The 19818-nt window shown below is 40.2% G+C and overlaps 1 protein-coding gene across 3 annotated transcripts in view; it reads right to left on the reverse strand.

Annotated features, from left to right (window-relative positions):
- Nucleotides 1-19818, reverse strand: part of NT5DC1 (5'-nucleotidase domain containing 1) — a 141964-nt gene that overhangs the window by 10713 nt on the left and 111433 nt on the right. For 2 of the 3 annotated variants that reach the window (XM_083433666.1, XM_083433664.1), the window contains one exon: nt 8138-8606. In XM_083433666.1, coding sequence (XP_083289792.1) covers nt 8138-8606 — 469 coding nt within the window. The remainder of the gene's footprint in view (nt 1-8137; nt 8607-19818) is intronic. The other variant, XM_083433665.1, reaches the window with a different exon arrangement.

The raw sequence follows: 19818 nt of genomic DNA on the forward strand, positions 1-19818 counted from the left end.
CCTGACCACTGGTCCTGTTAGCTAGGGATCATGGGAGTTGTAGGCCAAAACATTTGGAGAGCTGCAGGTGGGGGGTGCCTGCTCTGGAGCAGGAGAAAAACAAGCTTGCTTAAATGTCTAGGGATACAAATCATGCATATTGTACAAATCATACAAGTTGTATCAGTCTAATTCTAGTATGGTTTGGAAAGGTATAAATATGAATAGAATATGTTGTCATAAATTGAGACACTTCATTATGGACCAACTGGCTGCTTCTAAAATGATGATTGTACTGCAGTTACTTCTTTTGTTCCAGATGCTGCCATTCTGCATACCTGCTCATCTGAAGAAATGGGGGGGAGGGGGACTTAGCAATTTTCTATTTCAATCAGACCGATCACATATTAAAAAGTATTTATTATACCCAGTTGGCAGCTGGGGCATTCTGAATTTAAGTTGCTGTTATGAAGCAAGCCAGTTTAGCCATGTGGTGGAATTGATGTCATCCAATAAGGTGATTCATTGGAAAAAACCATTTTACTGATTTACTGTAATGACTTCATTATTATGTGAAATAATGTAAAAAAAAAAAAAGTAAAATAATGTTTAGTGTTTTACTCCCCCGTGATCCATTTCTTATTAGTTATGTCATGTTTCAAGATTCATGTGTACAATTTCATAACAATAATATTTTTTTTTTAAGAAAACAAGCTCGCTCCATCTTCCTTGTGTTTTTCTGTATAGAACAGCTCAAAGATAGAAATAGATAGCCCTTATCATAAGCAAACTTTATCTGCACATGTTTCCACTTTAGATAAATGACTCACCAGCTTGAGTCCAAAGAGAAACTATTAAATGCAGGAAGACTGACTTCAGTTTGAATTTTGTTTGTTGGGAATTAATAGTTTTCTTTGCAGAACCTCTTCTGGTTTATACAACTCCTGAAGATCTTCTGTCAGAATATCTAAACACCAAGCTTACAGGATCCCATATAGAGATGCTACCTACGTGTCTGGTGAATCATTTTGGCAGCATGGGACTTCAGAAATCTGTCAGCCATTAGATCAGTTTCTAGTGGCAGTCTCCGATGGATTGGGTCCAAGACTGACTAGCCAATCTTTGCCTGAAACATATCAAAGTAACACTAGCTGCCAGCAGCCTGAAGTCAGGCATATTTTAGGCTAGGCCAGATGTTTGTTAAGATTAATCTGTTGAACAAAAGCCACAATGCATTCATTCAAAGGTATGTTTTGTATGCCAAATTTATCTTACTTCCCTGAAGGTCATGAAACATCTGCTATATGAAACCATTTCTAGCCTGTTGCAGCAAAAAAAAAAAACACAAAAAAAAAAAACCAAGTCTTGGGGCATGTTAAAAGATTAGCACATGTGTGATGTGGAAGTTCTTTTGGATTGTCTGAACCAATCCAAATGATGCATTCTGACTGGCTTTTTAAAAAATCATTCCCTACTAATAGGGTGTGCCCAGAAGTACATTTTAGCAGTGACCCTGCTATGTTTTGATCAAATATATGTACTTCTTCCCCAAATCCAGTTAAGGAGAAGCCTGTTCTTTCAATGTTCAGCTGAGGAGGCTGCACAACTGAATCTGAAATACATGAATATTCCTGCAACGACATCAAGGTTCAATAGTGAAATGAAATAAAAAAGTGACCTCAAAAATTTGCCCGGACAGACCCTGAAACTGGCAATCATTCTAACACCTTTCACAAAGGTATTGGCTGGGTATGGCCAGCTTTTCAAAGAATAGAACTAAAAGGAAAAACCAATGGACATACAAACAAATTATTGACTAGTTCATTTCTGTGTTTCCCAATGTGTTTCAAACACAGAGATTCTTCAGTAAAGGAAATTATTCAATTTTGTGGTGGGGAAGAAAATCAGTGATTTTACGGAAAGAAGAACTTATGCAAAAGTTTCACAACTGAAAAAACAGAAGCAGAAGAGCAAAAAACTCTTCTTCAGGAATAACATGGGGGGGGAGAGAAAAAGACTGTATTGGATTTAAATAATTCTTGTTTTGAAAAGTACTATCATGCACTGGTGATATACAAGTAGATAACTATGCAAGTATCAGAATCCTTGCTTGGACTCAATATACCAACTTACAGGCTTGCCTTGAAAGACAAAGAATGGAATCTCTTAAATTTATTGTTTCATCATGAATCAGTATAATGCTAAACTTTCCTTTAATCCTTTGAAGGAAGGAGATTAGAAATTTTCTAGAGCACTTGATGGGGGGATTAGCTAAGAATAAATTCAAGCTCTGAAAACAAAATCTAAACAATTGCTACCAATGTTAACTTTTATTAAAGCTGGGTTAAATCCAATTAAGTCATACTCAAAATAGACCTACTGAAATTGACATGACTAACTTACATCCATTATTACTAATGGACCTATTTGAGTGTAACTTAAATTGGATAGTACAACCCACTGAGAAGAGGCACTATGTACTTTCAAAACCACACTAGAAGCCTACACAGTTGACAAAATGTTATTCATTCACTATCTGGTAACATAATACAGATCTACAACCTATTTATCCTGGTGCAATTTCACTGACTTCAATAAAAAGCAAGAGAAAATGGAGAGGGGGTTGATTGCAGCTATCATACTTAAAAACATTAAATCAGAGATGATGACATGTGGCTAAAATTGTTAAGGAATCAGCACTCTTCCAATCCTAGTTGGAAGTAGGGTGGTTCACAACTCTAGTCAAGTGTTGCTTTATATATCACACACTTCACAGTAACCAAGTGATGCGGAGTTTTACCTGCTAACCACAGGAGCTCCAGAATCGAGGCAGCTATGTGAGTGCGGATGTTCTTGGCTGATCTTCGCAATAAAGTTGTTGGCTTTTTAAGCACTCGTTTTGGCCGGTTTCTTAAGAACTTCAGAAAGTACATTCCAAAGTCTGGCCATGGGTCCATCTATCTCAGTAGTATCTACACCGAGTAGCAGCAGCTCTCCATGGTTTTGAACTGGGGGCATTCTCTCCCCCTCCACCTGGACACGCCAGGGATTTAACCAGAGGCTTTCTACATGGAAAGCAGAAGTTCTACTGCCAACAGCCTCTCTCTTCAGAAATACCTTGGCAATTACTAAATAGGGCCATACTGGTCTTTTCTTCCACAGTAAATATGTGATGTATGAAGAGCAGATGCAGGTTCATAAACATTCAGAGATACACACCAAGGAACTCTGACTGGCTACAGCTTCTAGGCACACACCCAATGCATGCTTAGGGATGCATTTCTCACTTTCTGCATTTTTAACAGAAAATGATGCAGTTCTGAATAACAGATACAGTACAAGCCTAAGTACAGTGTGAAATGGCTCTTTCAAATTAATCCATCTGCACTGTGCACTTGAATTCCACCAATGGTGCACCAAAACGAATAGTGCATGCAGACCATAGCTTATAAAAGAGTGGTTTACTAGCTGCAATACAATGAAAGTTTAAGAGAGCTCCTTTCAATTCCTTTAAGTGAAAGTTCAAATATGGCCTTGCATCAGACTCAAATTATGTCACTGAGTTCTTGAACAGGCTTTAAAATGTATTGAAAATATCACTACACAACAGGCAACATCTGTGAATATTTTCCTCCTAGGGAGTCACCTGACAGCAAACTATTCATAAAATGTTTATCTTTCAGTGCTTCCAAGCATGCAATATAATAATATTTCCATGATATTTGTAGAAACGTCATACAGCAAATGCCAGGATGATATATAAATCATTTAGGGATAGGAGCTCTGTTTACAACCAGTTAAAATGTACAACTGTTAAAGTTATTACATTATACTTAATAAAAGACAGGCACAGATTAATTTTTAGAATCAATGCTCCCATCTTTTTTAAACAAATCTCTTAATTTTATCATTTTTAGAATATAGTTTCCCTTATCTTTTCTTTTACCTAGTCTGCTACCAGATTTATTTATATTTATTTCTAATGGATTATTTATAAATATTTCTAATGCTATAGTGGTTATACAACAATTGAAATTATAAAAATACAGCAGATAGAAACAGTTTTCAAAACAGTTATAAAAGGAAAAGAGGTGCTGAAGGAGATTGCAACTTCTGAAAATAATTCTAAAAAATCATCATTTTCCTGTTGTGAGAGACATTGTTCCATTTTCTGCTTAGCCTTTGTAAACAAAAGCTGAATGTAGGAGAGGACAGAACAAGGAGAGGACAGAACAAGGCAGCTGAAATTGCACAGTACTGGATAGTGCCCAATACAAATTAAAATTACCGTATTGGCCTGAATATAAGCCACACCCGTATATAAGCTGCACCCTTAAAAATCAAGGGGGGGGGGGATAAAATAAAAGACAATATAAGCCGCTCCCTTAAAATTCTGCAGGCACTCAAACCTGTTCCATTTTACTGTCTGTTTCAGCAGCGATATCGTAAAAGCCAATTTTTGTAAGGTCACGAATTTAAGCTGCACTTTAAATTTTCAAGGTCAGAATTTTGGGAAAAAAGTGAGGCTTATATTCAGGCCAATACTGTAACATTGAGCTGCACCATAACAAATTCTCTTAACTTTTATATATGTTACGTGCTTTTCCTGGCAGAAATACATTTCTGCCATTTCTGTGTGACGATTCAGTGACGTCACACAGAACTGAAAATATTATTGTGTTGCAGATTTTGCTTTAGAGAATACTTGAACATGATGGGGGGTTCCTTTATACTTGAGATAACATCTTTAGTGCCAGCACCATCACAGTGGAAATCAAGAGAGCCCAAATACACAGATGAACCACTGAAACTGCCAATAAAATTTTATGAAAAACCCAGATGTGAAGCATTCCATTTACTCCAATGAATCCCTCTGTGATAAAAAAGAGCTTTCAAAACAAAACAGACCCTGCGCTTCCCTAGAACTTTGAAATCAGTGGGGTTATGCTAGCACATTCATAAGAAAATGCAACATCTTCTCCGAGTCCTTAGCATGTGGGATAGACAACTTTCATACAGAAGACACTTAACCTGTGCTTACTTTTTAATCTAGGTTGCAGCAGGATCTTATAAAAGTAATATCTTGATCAGGCCTTGTGCAACATAAAAGCCTCGGGTCAATCATGCCAGCTTTCCTATTTGCACTTTCTGGTGGGATTTCCAATTATTTATAGTCTGTGGCCATTCCCAATTTCTTTATGGGAACATTCACAGTCCACTAACATCCATCAAAGTAGGTAGGAACAATTAGGGGAGAACTGTGTGTTTGTGTCCATGTTGCTCCTCCTTCCCAACTGCTCATCTCCCACTCTGTTTTAAGCTCTGCTGAAGATACTGCACACCTCTTCCACAGAGGCCTTTGGCTTGCTCCTCTAATTCTCATCTTCCACTGAAATAAAGCATATTCTTGTAGTCCTATGTACATTTATCCAGAGGCAAATCCTAGTGTGTTTAAAGGGGCTTATTAATGTGTTTAGGATCATCATAATTAAGCAGGAATGGGGAACCTTATTCAGCCCAAGAACTGCATTTCCTCATGGCCATGTACCATGATGGGGCTATATGCCAATGATGGGTAGGGCCAGAAACAAAGGTGAGTGGGGCAACAAATGAGACTCTTAAACCCGTACAGCGACTGCAATCCAGCCACTTATAAGTTAAGGTTTTTGCATGTCTGTCCATGCTACGGCATCATCAAGGACACATTCCAGCCAGGCAAAAGCACTTGGGGAGAGTATGGAGCAGGGCAGGTGAGGGGCATGGCCTGGAGAGAGGGAGAGTGGCTTGGGAAGGAGGCGTTGTATGGGAGGAGTCAGATAAAGAGCCTGGAGGGCATAATTTGGCCCCTGAGCCTGAGGCTCCCCATTCCTCAGCAGCATTCTCTGAAAAATCATCATCATAGGCATAAAACAACATGCCCCGGTCTTGAAAAGCCATAATCTCTATGGACAAATACAATACAAAATACTTTAACTGAAAATACAGAGTTGTAAGATGTGGCACAGGAGAAAATGCAATCTACTGCATTATCTCTATTTTGAAAGAGGCAGCCAACGAGGCACTTAGCGTGAAAGTATATACCAAACTTCTTCTTCTTCTTTTTAACCAAGTTCAAATGCAAGATACACAAACACAAGATAGGATTTCAAGCTGCATTCCAAGCACAGGAAACAAAACATTCCATAAAGCAGTGAGATGCTTTACAGTGCAGGCAATTCAGCCTAGACACTGTAAAAAGAAAACAATGGTTACTTTCACACTTTTCAGTAAAAGTTTTCAAATGGCCCAATAAGCTGGATCTAGAGCTGGGAGGCTATTTTGTTACAGGTGAATGCTATAGACATGGGAAAACCTGAAATCAAGCGAGAGGTCAGGTAATTAGGTTCTATCTGCAATATTCACGCTAGTATGCCACCTCTCCTCCCAATTCCATCCATCTTGCCTATGCTATCATTTCCTCAGGCTTCCACTCGTCATACTTGCTGAATGGCTTGCATAACTGGGTCCATCCAGCATTGTAACTTGAGGACCCTATGTACTGTAGCAAGTTACTATATCAGTAGCAGGAATTACTGTGGTCCTGCTGCATTTGTGACAATCTGGATTAAGCGTTCATCACGAAATGTTTTTGTTGCTCTCTGAACCATTAACGATACAACAATAAAAACAAATTAATCCTAAACATATAACAGAGCAGACACCTCACTTGTTAAAGGGTGTGTCTTTAAAAGTGTAACCTGAGTTACAGATTTTGAGATGAGATTAATTTCATAAACACTTAGCTCAGTAATGTTGACCCTGATTGGCAGCAGCTCTCCAGGGCTTCAGGTTGGGATCTCTCTCAGGTCTACCTGCAGGTACCAGTGATGGAGCCCAGTATATTGTGATGCTCTACCACTGAGCTGATTAGAAATGGTGATTAAAATAATTGCATTGTAAAGCTTGATTAAAATAATCAAGCTTTACAATGCAGAATCCTCTTAAAGCTGCATTTTAACCTCAGGATGCACAAAAAATATATAAACAACTGAGAATACAAAATGTTTTTAACTATCCAACTAAAATGTGAGTTTCCATGGAATAAACCAGAATATGAGCAACAATGTGCTGTGGCTCATTTGATTGCAAATATGATTTTTCTAGGATGTAATTAAGAACAGCATACCAAATGATATGGAAGTAAGTAGGAGACAATTTTAACACTCATTAGGCACCTAAGTGAGAAAGCAATGCATGGCAGTATTAAAACAGTATTATAAAGTTGAAAAGACTGCAGGAAAGAATGCAAACAGCATAATAAATACTTTGTGCAGGGTGGAAACTCCTACTATGAACTGTTAACATTTAAGTTTTGATATATTTGTAACTGAGTACTCATATTGAAATAATATTCTTCTGCTATCATATAAACAAAGACTGAGCCAAATATCCCTTCCTCTTTGGCAGGACTATTAGTTGCTTGTAAAAAAGAGCCTGCCCATGGAAGGGGACACTTAAAACCTTTTAGGAGGAAGTCTTAGCCTTTAATACTTATTTATTATTATGTATTTATTAAATTTGTACACTACCCTATACCTGTAGATCTCAGGGAAGTTCAGAATTTAAAAATAAAAATGAAGTGGCCAAGGAATTTTCTTCCTTTTTCTACTTTAATATATAAAAAAGCTGCCATTTCACTGCCCACAAGAGCCCAGTGGGGTTCCTGAAGAGCACAATGCCCCATGGGAACAATGACACTATGTCATGACTACAGACAGAAACTTTACTTTAAGCAGCACCTCAGGAGACAAATGGCAACCAGACAGGGGGGATTTTCAGCAGAAAATGGGTACAAGCCCTGTTCTGGATTCTGAGCCCATTCCACATCAGTGTGTCATAGCTGATTTTTCTCCAAAATAAAAGCAGTCTGATTAAGCATGCATGTTTACATACATGACTAACATAATGTGTAGCTTGGGGGGGGAAGTTGCAGTATAAGCATCTGCCATGTCTTTAGGCTTTGGAAAATGTGCACTCATTTCAAGCAAAATTAAGGAAGAAAACCAAAACGTCCTACCCCTTTTCTTGCTTTCTCTTCATATAAATCTTTTTTTTTTTTTTTAGTACAAATGGATTTTTTTGTGGGGAGGAGGCAGTAGAAACAAAGATAAAAATATACCAACTAGGCTGAGCCGCCATTCTTTCCATGTAATCTCTGGCCATATTGATAGCTTCCAGGTTCTCTGGATAAAGCAGGCAGAACATTGCTAGAGCACCCAAGTTGTTGCCGTAAATCTCATTCCACCGAGCACTGAAGTCCTTGGGATCCCAGGGAGGAAGGTACTCCAAAGGGTTTGACAGCATGGTCTGCACAGCCTCAGCCAACCGAGCCGAAATGTGTTGGTGTGAATTGGCGGCCTTGAATCGCAAATCCCGCATCTCTCCTCTGGAAAAGTAGAGCATTGGGTAGCTGTCGTAGTTGGCATTGACAAAAGGAACCACAGTGCTTGGGCTGTTATTGCTGCTGCAGACCAGTGTGAAGCAAACCACATGTATGAAAAACACACTAGGAGCCCCCCGTGTGTGAGTCCTCATTGTGGCATTAGAGCTCCAGGTCTCAGTGGCAGCCGGACCATCTTTGAAGGAGCCTAGATGGCGGGGGAGGGAACAAAGGGGGAAGGAACAAGAGTGATAATTATGGTCAGTTTTGTGTAAAGCCTCTGAGTATTCAAAAACTGAAAACACATTTACAAGGTCTCCATTTCTCTCTCTCTCTCTCTCTCTCTCTCTCTCTCTCTCTCTCTCATCCACGCAATGTCAAGTATAACACCTTATATAATTATGCAGAATGCTCCACATGTGCCTAAATGCTAATTGCTGAATCTGAAATGCATGCAGTCTATAAAAGTGCACAACTCTCAAGGAGAGGAACTTTAATATGTGTGTGTGTGTCTTTGTGTTTGTCTGTGTGTGTTGGGGGTGTGAATAGCTCAGAGTAGGACAATCCGATGAGCCTGGAATGCTGGGCAGCCACTAGACTATGACTACTACAGACATAATGTACTCATGACCCTTTGCTCTATCAGTCACAGATTCAACAGAGCAGCAATATCTATATAAACAAAAGCCAATGTAGCAACAAAGACAGAAATTCCCACAGCATTCCTGTAAAACCCACAACCACCCACTAACCATCTTGTTGCATACAGAAAAATTACCCTTGCCCCAGCCCTACATGGAAGTTACCCATCAGTCCAGTACACATACATACCTTTCACACAACTAATGTTCTTGCAAACCACTTAGAGGTTTTCTTACAATCAAGCAGTATATAAAATTTGTTAAATAAATAAATGAACATACTAAATGAATGAATATACTTGGCAATGTGGGCATGGAGAAGGCCTGCATGGAGAACCAGTTATCCCAGCAAATTGCTCCACTTGTGGAACAAACAAATTCTATAATACGGCACACCCTTTAGGTTGCCTGCACTTAAAGGGGAAGCAGCATTTGGCAGGGGAGGGGCATGCGCACGGATGAGCAGAATCAACAGCAGTAATACGCTCACTGTAGGCAGCACTACAGGCCTCCTAGCAGCTCAGTGGGTAAAGGAAATGCAAGGGGGGGGGGAAGTATATTGGCACCCAAGCACATCTTGGACAGATGTGAAAATGACCTACATAAAGCACAGCTTGCCTTTTGTGGGCACTATAGGCAACAACAACTTTGGGTGTAAAAAAACACAATAGCAATGTATTCCCTACCTCCCATCTTCATGTATGAGATCTGTGTTCCCCAGTGATACTATTAACGCCTGTATAATTAGTTGGAATAATGGCCTTATCATGGCTGTGGTGACAGGATGGCAAAAGATGGGGGGGGGGGGGGCATTAATCTTTATTAAGTATTACTTGCTATCCCACCACCTATGCAGGCATAGTGTTGTAACATTGGCAGGGGTGAAATCAATATTTAATGAAGCATATTATTCTAACAAAGACTTGCACCTGTCTCTAGTTACTAACTTCATCTTTCACCCCCTGTACTTGCAAAGGCTTCACAATTCCAATGCAAACATAAATACCATATTGGCTTGAAGATAAACCTCACTTTTTTCCAAATTCCGACCGTGAAAAGTTAAACTGCGGCTTAAATTCGCGACCTTAGAAAAATGGGCTTTTATGATATCGCTGCTGAAACAGACATACGGTAAAATAGAACATTTGCCATTTACGAGTGTGAGTGCCTGTGGAATTTTAAGGGAGCGGCTTATATTGGGGTATTGTCTTTTTTCTCTCGTCCCCCACCTTGAATTTTAAAGTTGTGGCTTATACTGTATTTGGGTGTGGCTTATATTCGGTCTAATACGGTATATATTTTTATGGGCATGGCATTCTCATGTTGCAGGACTTGAATCCTCTTCTCCTCATCACCTGTAACAGGAAAAGGATGGGAGAGTCCAAGAGGACAGGGCTCCTGCACCTTTAATAGGTATGTAGATGAGGGAATTTCAGCATGAGTGGCTTGCATAACTGCTAAATTTCCGTCTTTCATATACAGCTGCAAGAACCCTCTCCTCCTTTGCATCTGGCCACCCTACCCAGAAGGTTCAGATATACAGAAAGGTCTAATTTATTAGGCATAATTAAATACTGGGCTATTAAAAAGTCTTTTCAACAATCAAGACAATTAAGACTGCCGTATATGAGTAGTTTCTTACTGTACTTGCACAAAGGGGAGGGAGGGAGGGAGAGAGAGAGAGAGAGATCATGTTAACATCAGCCAAGCCAAGACTGTGTATGTCAGATTGGCTGACGTTCACAGCTGTGGAGTAAAGGATTTGGAATGTGGGAGGCTTGTACAGGAGTCATTAGAACTGTGTATAAAGCCTCTAGCTGTGACACGTCTTCATTAAGAGGAGAGGGAAAAACAGCAGAGTAGATCCTGGAAATGTATTTGAAATAGCTGGCCTTTAGGGCATGTGTGTTTTTTCCTATTAGCTTAAAAGAACCCTTCGATTTCACATCTGTAGATTTATAGCCTGTCACTTTAAAAGTTGAATGTAAAGTAAAAAATGTATATTTTCCCAACTACCCGCCTGTTTAAAAAGGGATAAAAAAATAAAAATGGCACACTCTGTGAAAGTAAAAAACAAAACAAGACTGTTTAACCATGGCTATTTCTCTTTCCTCCTATCAAAATTACCTACCAACTCAACACAGGTCTTAGACAAAACAGGCTAGGATTCCCCAGAGGAAAGTCAGAGAATTCCTGAAATTCTCAGGAGGGGAAAGGTTAGAGAAAGCAAGACCAAGAGAGATGGATTTATGTAAATAATGAACAGTAGTTTTCAATTATTAAAACCAGAAGTAGGCCGAGGGCAAGGGGAGAAAAATTACATCCAAAACCTACTGCACAATGATGTTTTTCCTGAGGGAAAGCCATTTCATAAGATTCAGAAAGGGGAAAACATGTTAGAAGTTAAAATAAACAGAAGCCACACACAGAGATCAAGTTTTCCAAACCATAGGGCACAAAATTAGACTAATAAATTAATGTTTGGGGACAGGAGTAATGATTCAAGTGGGAACTTTACACACAAAAAAGTCAATGGAGTGCTTATAAATTTATTTTCTGGCTTGTGGAGCTGTTGAACATAATCCCAAGAGCTTGAACCTGCGAAAATAGTTGTGTTATTTGGCTGCTGGGCTGAAAGGCTCCCTCCTTGCATTTTGGCATAAATTAAATACTACGGTAGGTGGGGCAAACTGTCTCTCTTTATTACTGACACAGTATTGTATCAACCCTTAAGTAGAACAGGCTGTATCAATGCCGCACAAAAGTATCAGCTCTCTAGTCACATCATTCTCTACCCCTGCAAAAAAAGCTGAGTTATTCCTTCCACAGCAGTGAAAGAGGTGAATTTGAATCCTAAGCTGCATCAAGAGGAACACTTTCCCACTCCAACTGCAATTGGTGGAATCCCCGTGCTGAATCCGGTGGGCCGCTATTGTTTCATATATTAGTTGGTGCTTTGGACTTTGGGAAATCAGAGGATTGTGCCTTTATCATTAGGCATATTATTAGAACATGCCTACAAGAATGAACACAATATTAATTCCAAGCTTTCCATTCCATTTCCACTCTGTGTTGGCCTTCTTCAACCAGGTTCACTTCAGATGTTTTGAGCTAAAACTCCCATCAGCCCACACATCATCTGAAGAGTGCGTGGTGGGGAAAGGTTGCTTTAAATGCAGTATGCCTCCAAATGTAGAACAATGCTGAGTTACCCAGTATAAGCAGCCTTCTACAGATAGCAGATTCCCTCACACACATACACAGTATAAGACAGACAGACAAAAGGAGATGAAACACAGCAACCGTTGTTCCCTTGTACTGCAAGAACAATTCAGACACAAACTACTCAAAGGAGTTTGCAAAATATTTCTTGTTTCAGGCTTTTGAGGAAATCCTGGTTAGTCATTTATGTAGGTACTGTATGCTACATTCTGCCACTGAACTGAATTACGTCAGAGGTTTTCAACCTTTTTGAGTCCACAGCTCCCTTGAACAACTGCATTCTTTCTGCGGCACCCCTGTGGGGCTCAGGAACCCAGTTATGTCACCCCTTGCCTGCAGAGCTCGCAGCTTCTCATCCTCCCTTATGGAGTGTTCCTTCAGCCTCCTCTCCTCTCCCTGCTCATGGGTAGTCCTCTGAGCAGCCACAGCTGCTGCCCCTGATCTCTGAGCTGCCCCCTGCTCTGCCCCTAAAAGAGGTGCCTGCTCACACTGCCATACAGGGGCCTGAGAAGCACCGCCTGGCCACCCCCAGAGGCACCATTCGCCTGGGGAGCTGGTAGCTGCAACCAACAGCTGTGCAAGCCTTTGGGAGGCAGAGACGCAAGAGGGTATCAGAGGGAAGGAGGGAAGGAAAGAGGGACAGAGGCCAGTGTTGCCCTCAGCACTCCTGATTATCGTTCAAGGCACCCCTGGGTGCCATGGCACACTGGTTGAAAACCACTGAATTACTTGACTGCTTAAGTTCCCTTCTCTTACAAACATTTGGGGGAAATAGCTTTGTCAACTGTTTAGTCCTACCCCACAATATGGACCAGTTGCACAGTCACGTGATGAGCAATGAAGCAATCAATAAAATTGTCTTGAGAAGCAGTAATGCCAAGTATCTTGCTGTGTTGGAGGGGGGTTGGAAAAGGCAGAGCCCCCCCCCTGCTCAGCTCTGCTGACTTCTGCCATGGGGAGAGCTCTGCCATTGATGGGGAAGCTCCACAGGTGAAGCATGCAACAAGGTACTTATTAAGAGAGTGGGTGAGTGGAATCTGCTGTTGGTGGCGGTGGCAGCAGCTATGCCATTCTCACCAAGCCCCACTGCTGATAGTCAAGAGATGGATTGCCTCCTAAGAAAACCGTATGCAGAGATTTTCAGTCACAATGCAGAACACTACTTTTTGCATATTATTTAGCATACTTGATAAGAACACAAACATATGCTTTTAGAACCAGGCAGAAATATTTTCTTTGACAAAAAATCTTTTCAATGTATGATTATAATCAACAAAGCAGCAAGATCTAAATATAACTTTCAAAAACTAAAAGCTGATTTCCATCCTCCAGAATCAACCTGAATTTAAGTGTGGCTAAAAAACCGTAGCTCCTATTTAAAGAAATATTGTCTATATTTCTTTCTTACTTACTTTGTAATAAAAAGTAACTGTCTGTTTCAACAACAGGAAAGTGTAGAATGGTGAACTGCAGAGTCAATGTGACCAAAGAGTATTGTTCATTGTTAGTGCTCTATATATGTAATTAAAGCTGCTATACTCAGTAGGACTTCTGAGTAGCCATATACAGGATTGTGCTGTAAAATACACAGGCAGTGTGAAACTTTCTATGGTCTGAAATGACTGCTTCAAGTGAAGATGTGATAATGGGTGCTCCTAAATCCAGTTCTGTCACTGGAGGTGCAGGTATCCTCATTGGCTAGGAACGCCTTTTACTAGCTTCATCTGCTACGACAGCTATGGCCATTCCTGGATTGTGATAGCTTGAACACAGTTATTTATGCACCAGTATCCTCAAGGTTGGATTACTGCAATGTGGGGCTACCCTTGAACATTCTTTGGAGGTGCAGAACAGGGTGGCTATGCTGCTTGTGGGGTCAAACTACCAGCAGCATATTACACCTTGTTTGCATCATTTGCATAGTCTTCCAATCTGCTACCAGGCCAAGTTCAAGGTTTTAATACTAATACCTGTTGGTTAGAGCATGGTGCTGATAACGCCAATGTTGCAGGTTCATTCCCTGTATGGGGCAGCTGCATATACCTACATTGCAGGGGGTTGGACTAGATGATCCTCAGGGTCACTTCCAATTCTACAGTTCTATGATTCTATATGCTATAAAATAACCTCAGGACTTTATTCCTTCGATTCCCAGTAGGTCACTGAGTTCTGCAGGAGAGTTTCTCCTTAAAGTCCCCAAAATAGCCACAGTAACTCGGAGCAGGGATTTCAGCGCTGTCACTGTGACTGCTCCTATTTTTTAAACAGCATCCCTGTCAAAATATAACAGGAGCTCACTATCTATACTTTCCGGAAACAAATAAAGAAACTTTTGGTTTCAACAAGCTTTTACCACTGTCTGGAAAAGGTCTTTGCCTTTCTTCAGCTGTTTGTTATACAGTTTTAAAGTCTGTTTTTACAGCATGTTTGTAAATCACCTTGAGACAAATGTAAAAGGCAATCGATACAATCTACTTCTCACAAGATATGAAAATCCAAATCACCCAGAATCATGGTAAAAAGACAAATGTTTTCGAACTAGGCATCCAGGAACACTTTGCATTGCTACTTAGTCTATGGTGCTGTTTTGTATCTTCCTAAAACAACAAAATCTGTTTTGTATCTTCCCAAAACAAGAAAAGAATTATGCTACAATTGTTACTAAGAAAAGATCACAATGAAATTTTCTGTTGTTAGCAGAAATGGCTTAATGATAAACTGCCATTCCAATAGAGTATTAATTCTTTTTAATGGTACTAACAGAGTAGCCGTGAATAGGTATATGCTATGCATTCATGTATTATATCTTACCCCTGAAGTCAGTTTCTGCCTGCTGCCATCACACACCTGTCCTGGATTCTTGGCTACCCTTTACTATCCATCATACACACTGTTGCAAGTACAAATCAGGGACATATTTGGCACAATTAATACGTTGAAAGAAGGATCTCAACCTGGCAACTAGCAACCAACTCAATGTGGTGTGTGGGGAGGGGAAGCCCCATTACACCAGCGTAAGTCCTTGTTCAGGCTTCTGCTAGCAGGATCTCTTAGTGGAATCTGGTGCATTATGTTTCGTTCTCCTTTACAAAATGTATTCATAAGCACTTCTCAGCAAGTCTGTGTCAAGGGGTTTCCCACATTCCCTGAGCCACCCCCTCCCCGCTATGAAATTACACCCAAGACTGTCTACAGAAAATCACTTAAGATTGCTTTATTACTTTAATTGTTAAAGACATTCCTTTGATCATGTGGAGTGATGCCATTTGCTTCAAGTATTGTGACCAATCCCTAATTTCAGAGCAACAGGCCCTGTGACCTTTAAATGTAAATGAATTTTCTAATAGTATTTTAAACACTGAAAACTCTTTTTCATTGATAATACCTGACATCCAATGTTAGCCATGCTCAGAGCAGATTCACTGAAAACAATTAACTTCAGCAACTTATATTCATTGCTTTCAGTGGCGTGACTCATCAAGTATGACTTAGTTTTTTTAGGCCCTCCCCATATCTTGTATTATTCTGCATCTAGATTTGTTAGGGAAGAAGTGCAAATGAAACAGTAACATTTTACTGAAAACAATAATACAGAATAAGTGGTTAAAGCAAATAATACTCCATCATTATAAAAGTGATTTACCAATTCAGTGACAGACTGTAACAGAAGTGCTTTTAGTCAGTGCTGTTAAGTTAGACTGCACCATATTTCAGTGTGTTCATCCAATAATATTTTAAAAGCATTAACAATAAGCTTTTTTTATTGCTGATATCAACTTACAAAAATGCAAAAATAAAAAACCACCCAAAACTATGTTGCTATGTAGTTGATCATAAATTATGTTGAAATTTTCCTCAATAAATTGCTTTTGGATGTTTCCCTCCCCTCCTCAACTGTTTAAACAGATCTTTGCAGGCATATATTTTTCAGTTTTTCAGTTTACGATTATGACAATAGCAGCTGCAAGTTCTCTACATACCAATAGATCACAAGTTCAAGAAGGTCACTCCTTATTCTTTCTCTAGAAAAGTGTCAGCTGCAGATTTCAATATGAAGCAGTACTCAAAAGTCATTGATTAAGCCAAATGGAATTTTGAGAAGCCAAGAAACAGGAAAAGAACAATTCTATCCTTGGGTTACGCCTGCTGAGTCATATAGGATTGGTCCTAAATCACAGCACAAGCACAATGATTCAAAGGAAAAATTGTGCTGGGGTAGAAATGGATTTGTGCCAGACTTACTACAAGAGACCACCACCAGCTTACTTGATACTCTAATAGAACTCCAGCATGACAAGGAGAAAAACTGGTCAGAGTTGAAAAAATAGCAGGAGAAATGTGGAATTTAGTTAGAATCCTATGATCACTTAGGGGTCAGTTCAAGTCCCAACTAGATGTAAAGCTATACCTTCAGAAGACATGGGGATCATTAATAACATCCACCTACAAAAGTCTCACAAAGAGAAAAACAGCCGCTGACACCACCCTAGTCTCTCACTCTAGGCTTGCTTTTTATGGTGGCTGGAGCTTCCTCAGGCTGCCCACAGCTGTGCTCCATTAAGCAGGCAGCGGCACTCTTCAATTCTCCACATGTAGTTCCAGGTGCAGTAGGTTGGGTGAGTTTCCCAAGCGGCCTCAAGGATGGAAAAAAGACAGCCCTCCATGCACTGCTCTTTCTCCAGCTGCTTTGAAGTAAGCAAATGCACTCATATAACGGCCACCTTGCATCTCTCTCTGCCATCATCGTTTTGATGGAGAATATCATTCTGCCAAACTCTACAGGCGATTGTGGTACAACATCAGAGATCTTATGTATCAAGACATAATGCGTGACACTGTCTCAGTCTGATCCCAATCTAGAGAAATCCAAGTTAAGGAAATAACAACAACAACAACAACAACAACAACAACTTATACCCCGCCCATCTGGCTGGGTTTCCTCAGCCACTCTGGGCAGCTTCCAACAAAATATTAAAATACAATAGTCTATTAAACATTAAAAGCTTCCCTAAACAGGACTGCCTTCAGATGTCTTCTAAAAGTCTAGTAGTTGTTTTTCTCTTTGACATCTGGTGGGAGGGCATTCTACAGGGCGGGTGCCACTACTAAGAAGGCCCTCTGCCTGCTTCCCTGTAACTTGGCTTCTCGTAGCAAGGGAACTGCCAGAAGGCCCGCGGCACTGGACCTCAGTGTCTGGGCAGAACAATGGGGGTGGAGACACTCCTTCAGGTATACTGGACTGAGACCATTTAGGGCTTTGAAGGTCAGCACCAACACTTTGAATTGTGCTTCACTGCTACAGCTGAGGAGGAAAAGGCAGGACACTCCTGCACGGAAAGAGGTTCATGAGGGAAGAGGAAAACTTGCATGTAGAGTGTGACCAGAGTATGACCCTTGCACATCCTTTATCCTCCTCCACACACAGGTGTGTGAAAGAAAATGTAAGCATTTGTGGCCACAGATTATGCACTAAACTAAGAACTCTGAACTAGTAGAAGTTTCTACCACACAGAAGATACAGGGATGGTTATACAGCATTTACTAGGAGTGTCCCTGATTCCCCAAAGCCCCCACAATGCACCAATGAATGCAATGAGGAGAGGTGGTATAAAAAAAACAAAATAATCAATCACCCTTGACTTCTGTCAACTTGATGCTTTTTACACAATGGCTCAGAAACAAAGGAATGGCTAAAACAGCAATACTTAACCCAAGAGATATCCAGCACACTAAGTTTTGGTTACATAATTTGAAGTTTATTTCTTGAGAAAGTCATCTTATTCTAGGATATATTCCCAACCAAAAGTCTTGTCTACTCAAACATTTACAGAGGCTGAATTTAAATGGAGACATATTTCTCAAAATAGTTTCTCTAGTTTGGAAATCATTAGCAAGTTTTAATTCCTCTGGCTATATTCAGACATAAAGATTTGCCTTTGCTCTGAATTCCTAAACTGTTGGCAGAGAAGAGCTATCATCAATGAGAGTGTCAAGGAGTTGTAGTACTCAGGTCTTGATGCAGCAGGTTTGAGAACAAGTCTAAACTAAGTGATGCTTCAGCTCAGGATTTGTAGCAGAAGCCTTCAGAAGCCTAATTGCTTTACTTCACACCTGATCACTACCAGGCTTAAAAAAAAGGTAAGGGACCCCTGACAGTTAAGTCCAGTCAGGAAAGATTCTGGAGTTGCGGTGCTCATCTCGCTTTACTGGCCGAAGGAGCCAACATTTGTCCGCAGGCAGTTTTTCCGGGTCATGTGGCCAGCATGACTAAGCTGCTTCTCGCGAGACCAGAGCAGCGCACGGAAATGCCATTTACTTTCCCGCTGGAGTGGTACCTATTTATCTACTTACACTTTGACGTGCTTTCAAACTGCTAGGTTGGCAGAACCTGGGACAGAGCAATGGGAGCTCACCCCGTTGCAGGGATTCAAACTGCTGACCTTCCGATCGGCAAGTCCTAGGCTCAGTGGTTTAGACAATGTTGCATATGGTACTCCAAGGTGAATTAGGGATATTATATTTTAACATATTTTATCACAAATTAAATGCATGCTTTATCTAAATATGCACTAAGTGTACATTTTGGTATTTTTTTTAAGCTGAGAACTGTATTGCAAATATTAAGGTGTGAAATCTGAATGATAAATGGGCTCTTACCTATTTATTTGCTTGTGGGATGAGTTAGTAGATTGAATTGCTTAAAAGTAAAGACAGTTTGTTCCAAATGTGCACAGAAGATGAGTGTATGTTGAACTTGTGTAGGCAGAAGTTGAACTGTAGCATGTGCTGCAGGAAAAGCAGGGGGAACCATTTGTGGAAAATGGAGAAGATGCTGAGATCAGGTTCTCTTTCATAGTGAAACCAACTGGTGTTTGGCTTTTACAGTAAAAAGCAGTGGAGGGATATGATATAGTGTCTTGTCAGTTCATCTTACAGTGTGAAGAGTTTCTCCAGTGAATGTGAGCACACGCTGACATAATGGCTGCTTATGAATGTGAAAGCTCTTAGGCGTACATGAAGCTTATACGCACGGATACTCTTCGTGCTCTTTTAGGTGGGACTTATCTACACTCACAAAGTGTTCACTAGTGGAACTTTGTATTGGGACAATGAGAGCTATCCATAGAACCTTAGGTGCACCAAAATATAACTTAAGAGTCCAGCCCCGTGAAACGTACTCAAAACAACCTTCAGTGAGTCGTTTCTTTCCAGTTAGCAAGCCTGGGATTGCAGTCCTGCACATTAACTACACCCATGGCGAATAGAAAACAAAATCAAACTTTTATGTATTACTGTTTCCAATAACTCTTATAATTTCCTTACATATACAGATGCTGAAAGTTGACTACACTCCTGAAAAGTAAAAGTTCAGATATCTAAGACTCAATGATTTAAAACAACAACAGAGGAGAGATCAAGCTCCATCTACCTGTCAAAGGCGATACTACAAACCTTGACATTGTTAGGAACAGATCCCAGATGATGAATAGCTGCCCTGTTTGTGCATGCCTTTATCACCAGGGTTCCCTCCTTCTCCAAGCCCTTTCCTGTAGTATT

This window comes from Podarcis tiliguerta (assembly GCF_965153285.1).
Source record: "Podarcis tiliguerta genome assembly, chromosome: 3".
Classification (NCBI taxonomy): Eukaryota; Metazoa; Chordata; class Lepidosauria; order Squamata; family Lacertidae; genus Podarcis; species Podarcis tiliguerta.